We start from the raw sequence: 11,001 nt of genomic DNA, 5'->3' as shown, positions 1-11,001 counted from the left end.
CGGGGCGGGGCGGCGAGGGTCCCACGGCCTCGGCCGGCTAGGTGGTCAACGTCGTCGGCGTCGTCCATCGTCGGGTTCCTCGGGCGCCCCCAAATAACATTCCAGTGATGGATCACTCGTGGCGCCGCTTGTCCTGCCCGGCCGGCCCAGCCCATCCCTCGCCGGAGCCTCCAGGCGCCTCCAGGCGTCCCCATGGAGCGCGCGGGACACCGAGGACGCCGCTCCCACAGCCAGGCCTTGAAGGGTGGCCCGCGAGGATCCCCGTCGTACGCCTACAGGGCTGCGCGCCGGGTGTCCCGGGCGCGAAAGAATTCCAGGGCTCTTCCATCCCACTTCTACTACTTGTTGTTGTTGCCCAGCTCCCAGCTCCAGCCGGGCCGGGCCGGGCCGGGCGGGCCACGCATAAACTGTGATTCCAGCGGTGACAAATCGTCCGCGACGCGCCGTGCCGTACACTGCGTGCCTCGGCGAACCGGCGCACAATTTATGATGACTTTATAGTGGGCCTTGCCTGCGTGTGTGTGTGTGTGTATATGTGTGTGTGACAGAGAGAGACAGAGACAGAGAGCGAGAGAGACGAAGGGCGAGAGAGAGACTGGGAAGGGCACACGGCGCGCGCACACGTATCGCGTAATTCGTCAGTAGCAGAAGGCAGCAGCATTTGTCCGGCCAGGCGGCCAACGCGGACACTCTCATGCTGCGGGTGAGGGAGGGAGGGGGAGAGCGGTGGCGCGCTATTATATAGAGTTTCGTGTTGCATCTCTCCCTCGCATTCTCCGCATCCACCTCGCCCGCCCCGCCGGAGCAGTAGTGCCGCCGTCTCTCCATCTCGTCTCTCCTTCTCACTCACCTGCGCCACTGCCCCGTGCCGTGCAGCTCCACTTGTCTGCGCCGCGACGCTTGCGGACGATTCATTAGTTCTGCCCTTCCCCTCCCCCCCCCCTTTTCCTCCCAGCCTCGGTGGCGCTCTTCTCTTCTCGGTGTGCGCTGCGTTGCAGCTCGGACTGACGCGGCGGGACTCTATTTTTTTGTCCCTCCCCAAAGCGGGTTGAAAGGGGGTTCATAAAGCTGGCGAGCCGAGCTGCCGAGCTGGCCGCCGCCGCTAGAGAGGGCCGCCACTTTGTCCGCGTCTTGTCGCGCGGCGTGCCTTGTGATGTCGCGAGATGTTCTCTCTCTCTTTGTCTCTGTGTCTCTCGTCTCTCTCTCTCTCACGCGCGCGCACGCATTGTCTCTCTTCCTCTCATCCTCCCCTCGCCCGCTTTTGTAATTGACCCTAGAAGGCATTCCGAAATGGAACAAGTGTAATTGATATTGGGTACTTGCCGTGCCGGCCGTGTCATGTGATCGAGGCGGAGGGAGGAGGAGGGGAGGGGGTGGTACGCGATACCTTCCGTGGGGCGAGGGGGAGGAAGGGGAGGGGGGGGGGTCGCCCCCGGCTCCAGTAACTCCTCTGCGCCTCTGCGGCCGGTGCACCCGAGGGGGAGCGCGCGGTGCGGGACGGAGCGCCGGCGCGGTAGGCAATCTGTGCGGCTGGCGCGCAGCGGAGCGCGGCGGGGCTGCCTACCCGGGCGCTCTGCAGGCGCTCCGCACAGAGACACTGCAGGAGGGCGCCCCGCCCCGCCTCGCGGTACTTTACGCCGTCATCAGCGCCGCACTGGCGCGGTAGGGCACGGCACAGCACGCCCGGCCCGGCCTCGCTGTGCCGCTTTAAAATATGTTTGTTAAATGTCGCCGGGGACTTTTATTTTAGTGATATTTCTCTGCAGCCCGGCCCGGCCCGGAGGGGGAGGAGTGGGGGGGCTCCTCTTCTCTGATGCTGCGGCTGCTGAAATATGTCGCCCCTTCGCTTTTACGATCTGTGTGCTCTTTTGCATGTTGGGCTCGAAGAGGTGAGAGGGAGAGCCAGAGAGAGAGAGAGAGAGAGAGAGAGAGAGAGAGAGAGAGAGAGAGAGAGCGGGAGGGGGGGGGGGGGGGGGGGAGGACTGTCGATACCTCTCTGTCTTTATTGCCGAAGGAACCATGTCTTCGGGGACGGGTGGGGGGCGCCCGGGAGGGACTTGGAGCCGCGCCAGATGAGTGCTAGACATTGTCACCGGGCGCGTCGCTAAGACACATCTTGTCTGATTGCAGGGTGCGGAGAGGAAGACCCGGGACGAGGAGAGGAGAGCGGCCAAGCGGAAGATGACGGCGACGGGGCGCAAGAAGCTGGACGAGCTGTACCACCCCGCGGCCGAGCGCACCGACTTCTACCACATGGCGGACCTCCACAAGCCGCCCGTGCTCTTCAGTCCCAGCGAGGAGGTAAGGCCGTCACCGGCGCGCTGCGTAGCGCTCGGTATGTGTGTTGTGTGTGTTGGATCATATTTTTACGACTGCCGTTTTTTTTCTTTATCCCCAGCTAACGTCTATGGAGTTACAAGGATTTTACGGTCACGACACGGATAACTCGAGGTAGGTCCTTCACAGAGCTTTTTTTTTTATGAGCATCTCAACTATATTGCCCTTTTCACATCAGCATCATATCATGAACTTCTCCTTATTTCCCTGTCTTTGCTTGATGCATGTTTGGGACTCGCGATGGCTCGCAAATGCAATGAATATGTGATAAAGGAATTTTCTAGAAATCGAATTCTGTGTAAAAAAAAAAGCTGATAACATTTTTAAAGTCGCTGGTATCTACTGTGACATATTTGTAGCTGTCAACAAGTTTATGGCGTCGTTTTATTAAGATGTCCGGATCAACCTTTTTTTTTATTAAAAAGAAAAAATATATTAAAGTTTTATGCTGGATCCCAGCGGTGGGACTGATATGGATCCACCGGGTTCACAAGACTCTTTCTCGCTGTTTGGCAGTACTTACTCAGCTCTGCTGACTGACAAACGTTTATAGTCCTTTTATTTGTTTATCTACATTTATTTTTTTTATTTTTATTTTTCGGTTGTCGTTATTCTGACTGCTGGCACGGCGTTGCTCGGCCTTGGGACTGGGTGCTTGTTGCTCACTCTTTCTCTCTCTCTTCTGTCACAGCGTGTCCAACGGGGAAGGCGGCCTGAAGAGCGCCACTGGCGGTGGCTCTCCCTTTCTGCTGCACTCCACCAAGCCCCTTGCGCACCAGACCCTCAAGTTTCACAATCACTTCCCACCAGATGCGCCAGGGTGAGTCATGGTCACCCCAACCCCCACCACAACCCCAACTCCAGCCACCCTCTCGCCGCGAAACCCACATCAGTAGCGTTTCTGCTGCGGAAGCGCCGGTGCTGCTTTTTTTGCCGTTTCACTTTATCGGTTGGGCCTGCGACGTGTACTTCCCGGGGAATCTTCTTTTTTCTACTTTTGTTTTCTTACTTGCATGTTCTCTTTCTTTCCCACGGCTTTGAACCAGTCTCGCCCCACTTTCGCGATGGTTTTCAAAAGTGATAAAAATAATGTTCAGGAACATGAATTCATCTGACTACATCTGCCCCTACCCCTGGGCTAGATTGACTGTAAGGAGGACAGCAACTCGCCGCTGCGCTGCGATTGGCCGTCTTCCTCCGCTATCAGCCTCCCTCCAATTCCTAACTGTTTCCATTTCTTGTTGATTGCAGTATCAAGAAGGAGCACTCGATGGAGACGGAGCCGTTGTCGACGGACGGTGGTCTGTTCAGCTCGCCGGCGCTCAAGAGGCCGCGGCTGCTCGGGCCGCCCGGGACTCCCCTGGGGATGGGCTCGCCGGGGGCGCCGCAGCTGCACCACGGCCTCGGCCCCGCGCCCGGCCACGCCCCCAGCCACGCGCCCCTCATGGGGCACCCCGGCCATCCCGCCACCCCGCCGCTCGCGGAGCGGGTCATGCTGTACGTGCGGCAGGACCCCGAGGACGTGTACACCCCTCTGCACGTCGTCCCCCCCACCGCCCAGGGCCTACTCAACGCGGTAAGCAGCCAAATCATTCACCCTCATTGTACATATTTTTCTCATATATATGCTATATTTTTATTCGGTGGGAAGAGGAGAGAATTATATGAGTTCCTCCTACGGTGTGCAACATTCAAGGCCGGTGTCTGCCCACATGGTTTATGGTGGCAGTCCAAGGTTGATTTTTATTTTTTGCACTGCCTCTAAAAATAAATTATAAAAATCAAGATAAACACAGAGGAAACAAAATTTTGAATGAAGTGTTAGTGGTGGCCGCGACTCTTCAGATAAAGGCTTGAAGCAAAACCTACATGTAACTTTTACTAACACATATGGCCCTGCTGAATCTGTGGGGTCTGGATCCAGTGCATGTTGTCCGTGCAGTCTTCAATCTGTGTTGCATGGAATGTTGCGTGGGTTGTGGCTAACAATTGGCCCTATTTGCATGACTTGGGACCTACTTTCAAAATTTACAGAATTTAAACCAACAATTTTAAATGTAGATCTCATTTTTGGATTTTAAATATTGCTGGTTTTTGATTATTTTTCAAAACATTTGACAGAGATGTAGCATTAAACTAGGAAAGAGCCCAAGATTTGCATGGGTCCTATTGTTAGATTCACAATTCTTGGAAACATTCTTTAATGAGAGAATGTTCAGGAGAACTAATGCACACGTTCCTCTCCTTTTGTTTCCAGATTGAGAATAAGTACAAAATTTCCCCTTCAAGCATAAGTAACTTGTATCGAAAAAACAAAAAAGGGTAAGTTGAGCTGCAGGAGCGCTCATTCTTTTTTAGTTATCTTTTTCCTATTCTGAGTTGTGCACACAGGTTTCAAATAGTGATATTTACATTCACACTACTAACAGGGGTTGGATAAAGTGTATGTCTTTTGCCCTGTTTGGCTTTACATGTATAACATAACTCAGTAGAAATTATTTCCTTCATCTCGTATATTTTATATTGGTTTAATGCATGTAGGAGGGATAACTATCATATTGACAATTTCTGCATGAGGTCACAATAAACAAGGAGCACAGAAAACACCAAATTAATTTTGTGTTTAAAATATGTACTCGTTCTTTACTTCTTACCCTATCTCTTAGATATGAGGTAATTCAGAAACATTTATGATAAGTATTAAGAATGCAGTGGACTTATTTTAGAAATTTTTTCCAGTATTTTTCACAGTTCTCGTGCAACTGTGAACCCATCTGTTGTTTTTTTTGTTTTGTTTTTTTTGGTATACAGAGCTACTAATATCCCTAAATACTACTATTTTCATGCAAAACACACTGTCGTCATAGTACAGATATGAACATAAACTTTTGCAACGCAATGATATCCGAGTTAGTGGTGTGTATTTTTGTATGTGTATGAGGTTGTATTTTTTCTACTTTCTTTTTCAAACATAACTTTTCAAACATAACTTCACATAACATCACATCACATGCCTGTAAGAAAAATATTAGTGACAAACCCAATACATTGTCAATAATAAGGATTTGTGCATGAATTGTAAGGGCAATGCATGATTGTTCGTACCTTCATAAATGGTTAAAAAATTCCTAAGAAGCAATGAGGCAGACTATTCTGTGCTAGTAATAACAAAATGAAGAGCAAGACTGAATCACAGGATGATCCAAACATCTAGAAAATTTCACATTTTCCTGAAAATTGGTCTCTCCCCCATCTTTGAACAGCGCCTCACTAGACTAGACATTGTTGAGCTCATTCTTCTGTTTAAACGGCCGCGCACGAGTGTTGTCATTATTCTCCTACAGATAGCGCCACCCGGCTTGCCTAGCTAGCACCCCTTTTTTGGATTCGCTCCCGCAAATGACAGTGTGTTTTGCTTAAAAATAAGTGTTTTAAAAAGCTTTCCTAAAAAATATTTAAAAAAAAAATTGGCATTCATATTACATATACAAAGCATATTAGTAAATCTGTATAACAAAATAATGATGGGTTCACAAGGTTGCACGTATGCACTGAGAAACACTTAGAAAATTTTTCAAAAGGCCAAAATTTTTCTACTCATAACTCAAAAATACCTCTATTATGAAATGTGAGGCACAGTTCACTGAATAAAATGATCATACATTCATACTTGTACCTATCATATTCATAGAGATCAATTGATGTTTCTAAATTAAGCCACACCAAGGACAATACTCGTTCTTTTTACCTCATAGCATATGAGTAAAAGGCAGGTAAAGAACGAGTAAAAATATAAAGGAATCTTATTAAGATACTTAGCAGAATATAGACTTACATTACTTTGAATTATCATAGAGTGTCTTGTGATTTTGCTAGGTGCTGGATGCATGTTAAAAATATGTAGGAAAAATAGGCTTATATTTACTGCATACTTCTAATCCTTAATTTTGTAAATACTGGCATGTTATTTGGATGTTTAACTTAATACTTTAAAAGTCTCATATTTTTTTAAATCATAACCATTTTATTTTTTTCTTTGCAGGATTACGGTCAAAATTGATGATGAAATGGTTAAACATTACTGCAATGAAGATCTCTTCATCATGGAAATTAAACAAGACAGCCATACAGATGAAGAGGAATTGTATGAGGTCACTCTCATAGAGCTTCCCAATCCATGAAGAGAGTAAAACAGTGAGGTCCCGCTTGTAGCTGGAGTAGTGTGGACAATACCTGACATTTTCTTGTCAGATACACCAGCTACAAAGGAACTTCAAGCCTCGACAAGAAACCAACTGTAAGGACTGCAGGATCTTGTTGAGTGAAATGAGCGGCTGTGAAGAACGCAATTCAACTTGCTGGAGGAAAAGTTAAAGAAAGTGAAAAGTTGCGCTTCAGGTACCACCCTCATGAACATTCAATGTGAATGGGTATGCAAAGCATTGCCCTGGGACTCTGATTGTTTTGCTTGTGATTGTACTTGTGATTTCTGATGTATTGTAGGATTTTATTTTTTAATTTATTACATTCCATACAGAGGTTCTCTGTTATAAAATATTTTTTTTTAAAAGGCATGTTTAGCAAATGAAAGACATTGCTATTGTGCTCCAACAAATAAATGGTCTATGAGTTGCTCAGTGGTTGGTCACTTAAAATAGTCACATAATGCCTTGTTCTAAAACAAGTGATAAGTATTTCAGATTACTATTTAGATTATAAATAAAAACTGTATTAAATATGTCAAGCATAATCCTTCTTCAGGGTGAAGTGTGATCTCAAAATAAGTGGAAGTTCATTTTTGAGTGGGTTCATAGAACCTGTCACTCAACAGCAATCAAAAGCAATGATGTAGTGCAATAACTGAGGCTGTACAACGGGTCTAAGTTACATTCATTATGATGGTGCCCAAAGCCCTAAGTCATGCTTTGGGGCCCAAGCTCAACGTGGAACAAGACTGCGTGCCGGTAGCATTCGCTCAAAACTTTGTCTTTGTGATAAAAAAAAGACATATGATAGGCTAAATATCTGAGTTAAGTGTGTCTCAATTGGCTCAGATATGCTCAATCTCAAGTATCCACGCCATAATACCTGCAGGGATTCTGAGGTGGGGAGACTGTTGTACCATGAGTGTCCACTATGCTCTTGTACAGTAAGTGTCTAATTTATTTCAGTAGTGTTCTTTGTTTTGTTTTCTGAACAAGTTATCACAGAATGTTATTTTTTTTAAATATCAATTGTTAACAGTTTTATAACAAGCTACTTTTGTAAAAAGAATGTTGTTTTTGTAAGTATGTAAATGAAATGAATCTCTCTCTATCGTCTTTACAGAAAGATCTATATATTTTATATTTCTATATTCTCGTAGAATTTCTAAAACAAGCTGTCTTTGCAGTGAGTCAAATGTGCCAAAAATATTAAATTAGAGCAGCATTCTTAAAGGCATTGCCTTTAAATTAATAAAGTTTTGATTTACTAAAAACCATTAAAAATGGTGCCGTAAACAGTTAGAACTATAAATTTGGATTCCTGTATTGGGAATGCATTGCAATTTGCAGTGAACTGAAATCAAACATATTCTGCCATAATGTTATAGACTGCAGTGGCCGTGTAGGTTTAAGTGAGCAGGCAACATGACGGAAAGCGTGGTACAAAAAAAGTCGTGGCTGACCGTCTGTTCAGCCTAGCAACCAAAATGTACAAATTATAGAGGTATTATAGCCTTAACAAATTAACAACCACATTTTCAGAAATTAAAGAAACATCCCACTGTATGTATTGCATTGTTGTAAATAGATATTATTTTGAGTACAAATAGAAACCTATCTTGCTTGAAGAGATGCATCAAGAAAGGTATGCACAACCCATATTTTTGTACTCAATGTGTGATAGGAAAATTTGTCTATCAATATATTCATGCCAGGAATTTTAACTCATAAGTTCTTGAATTCACTTGAATGTTGTGCTTTGTTTCTATACAAAAGTTTTATATAAATAGTGTTTGTAGGAGAAAGTCGGCTCTTAACTGTGGAGTCGCCATGGCACTTAAAGGCCAGCCATGTATCATAGTAGTTATGTTGTGGTATTTTGGACACCTTCGAGTTGCTTTATGTTACTTTTTTTAAATAATGTACTATTATAGTTATGTTTTGTGCCAAACTGTTCTGGTGCAAAATAAAAATTTATATTATGTATTACACATCTAAAAGATTAATTTACCCAAACCTGCTCCTGCCACAGATGTCCTCTCTTACTGAGAATTATTAGTATAATGGACCCCCCGTATACATAATTCACTTGGCTGTGAAAAAACAAACAAGACATCTCACGTCTTCATGAAAAGACAAGACTACTTCTTGTTTCTTGAATGAGCTAGAGTCGTAAATTGGCTCTAAAATAAACCAGCCTGGTACGTAGGCAACACATTTCTCACACCGCGTTCTGAAATTACGGTTTAGTCGAGTTTCTTACATGAATTCAGAAAGAAAAAGTTAATTAGAAAGACTTAATAAAATTGTCTCACTACAATGCCCTTAAAATCGGGTTAAGGTAGAGTCTACATTCGGTTTCAAATTTAAAATAAAAACCGGTTGAAGTTGAATTAGCGCGCGCTCGAGTAAACTGAGTGGTCAAATTTTTCATACCGTGCTACCCGTAAACCGAAAAGCGCGGGAGCGTATTCTTCGAAAAAATTTGGCTTTGGCATTGGCCTGTTGTTTAGGCTTGTAACTTTGGTTGTCTATTACTTCCCTTTTCTAGTATTGTCATTCTATTCTTAGCTTCGGAAATATTAATTTACATGGTGAGATTTCTTTTGCGCAGTAATATGACTATGACATTTGAGCAAATTGTCTTGTCGCAAGATGCACCTGTCAAATTGTTGGTTAGGGGGTTAGGGATATCAGAAACGTTTTGAAAACCAAATTGCAAACTTACCCATGGAAAGTAGAATGTCCATCTAATAAGAATAACGAAGTTGTTATCTGCAGTCCCCTGACTGCGGTTTGCTTCGGAGTTTGATAAGGATGATCTCTTCGGATCGAGGGCAAACTTTCATTGTCAGACCAGACCACCATGCTTGGATCGTTTGTTTGACATGGTGAGTACAATTTCATGTGGAGAGGGGTTCCAGTTTTGCTGAGTATGACAATATTTATTTTTATCAAGTCTCACACTTAAATATTTGTATTTATATCAGTAAGCATTCAACTAATCTTCTCTATGAAGCGCATTAACAATTTCTACCAGTTCTGATTTTGTGGTGTCATAAAGATATACTAATTCACTTACTTATCTTAAATAGCTCAGGCTCAGGTCCACCTTCTAGCTCTATGTTCAGATTTTTCTTTTATCTCTTTTTTGAATCGCTGGGTTGTTAGACGGCTGAGAGTCAGAGGACGTACCAACCTCTCGTACAAGGCCTAATCAGGTAAAAAGGTCATATCAGCGCCTAAAAAGGTCGTACGAAGGTATTTACTACAACTAAAAAGGTCTTATTTTGTACGACCTTCATACTGAATTTTAGGACGTACAAGAGGCAAAATGGTTGTAAAAGTATGACCAAGATCATACTTCTAACAACCTGCACTTTTTACTGTTTGAACCTCTGTTTGAAGACAGGTGGAAATATTCCAGTTTGTGCCAACTGAATGCTCTTTTTTGCATTAGTCCTGTAATGATAAAAATGTAAAGTAAATAATATGGAAACAGAGTTGCAATGCATGAATATTTATGGTATTCCACCTGTGAATATTGGATGATGAGTTGACATTGTTTGTCCTAGGCAGTGCTTTCGATGCATTGACACTTCAATGTTATACAGCTACCTGACATTTGAAGGAGTCCAGAGAGGTGTTGGTGTCACCGTGATATATGAGGACCAAAATTCTGTCTTTACTCTGTTGCAGAGAAACTGTCCAAGGGTTACGACATCAGCTTAGCAGCCTATGTGTCACCCGATGTATGCTGATTCGGCGTCACAGCTCACAGCATGAGAAATGGACCCTTTATCTCAAGTTCACAGGAATGAATCTGGTAAGTTTTGACTTTTTATGTAACATTAAGAGAAAATATTGATACATTATGGTACAGTCAGATTTTGGTAAAAGTCTATTTTGGTGTTTCTTTCTATTTGGCGGTTTCTTGTCATTTCTTTACTAATTCTATGCTCACTCCATATATACAGCCTTTTACTTGATCCTACAATATGTAGTCGTGTGTTGATTTTAGTGGAAGGGAAATAGAGGCAAATCATCTGAGTGTCACTTGCAGTAATACTGCTATTTATTTCATTTGTATGGTACAGTCATAGTAAAATAAGAAGTGATGCTAGTTCTTGTCCATAGGGATATGCCTGGACTTGATGCTGGCCACCTGTAACATAGAATTTGATTCGATGAGTTGGCATCACAGTGATACATATGGACCAGAAAACATTTGAGTTGAACTCTGAGATGATAATTTGAATTTAATTAATAATAGATTTTTTTCATTCTTTTTCAGGTATCCAGATAAGCCCCAAGTCACCAGCAGAAACAAGCCGGCTACTTGAGGAAGACTTACTCTTATAATGTAAATCATTTGAAACAATAAAGAATAGAAAATGACTACATCTGACATTTTACTTGATTTCATACACAGTTAGCTAGAAGCTGTGGTAACTGCGGA

General features: G+C 43.9%; 1 protein-coding gene across 5 annotated transcripts in view; it reads left to right on the top strand.

Moving 5' to 3' along the window:
- LOC113213422 (protein grainyhead-like) overlaps positions 1–10,943 on the top strand; it is a 30,150-nt gene extending 19,207 nt beyond the window's left edge. Inside the window, exons 7-15 of one of the 5 annotated variants that reach the window (XM_052267767.1) lie at positions 2,131–2,301; positions 2,399–2,451; positions 3,029–3,157; positions 3,589–3,913; positions 4,595–4,659; positions 6,380–9,136; positions 9,324–9,433; positions 10,242–10,368; positions 10,837–10,943. In XM_052267767.1, coding sequence (XP_052123727.1) covers positions 2,131–2,301; positions 2,399–2,451; positions 3,029–3,157; positions 3,589–3,913; positions 4,595–4,659; positions 6,380–6,518 — 882 coding nt within the window. In that variant the 3' untranslated portion in view covers positions 6,519–9,136; positions 9,324–9,433; positions 10,242–10,368; positions 10,837–10,943. Of the gene's footprint in view, positions 1–2,130; positions 2,302–2,398; positions 2,452–3,028; positions 3,158–3,588; positions 3,914–4,594; positions 4,660–6,379; positions 9,434–10,241; positions 10,369–10,836 lie in introns of those variants that run through there. The other 4 variants (XM_052267768.1, XM_052267766.1, XM_052267769.1 and 1 more) reach the window with 4 other exon arrangements.
- The last annotated feature ends 58 nt before the right edge of the window (positions 10,944–11,001 follow it).

The sequence above is a fragment of the Frankliniella occidentalis genome, unplaced genomic scaffold (assembly GCF_000697945.3).
Source record: "Frankliniella occidentalis isolate FOCC.00 unplaced genomic scaffold, Focc_3.1 Scaffold58, whole genome shotgun sequence".
In the NCBI taxonomy this organism is placed as follows: Eukaryota; Metazoa; Arthropoda; class Insecta; order Thysanoptera; family Thripidae; genus Frankliniella; species Frankliniella occidentalis.
The sequence above is the reverse complement of the archived record's forward strand: the minus strand, read 5'-3'. Positions and strand labels throughout refer to the sequence as shown.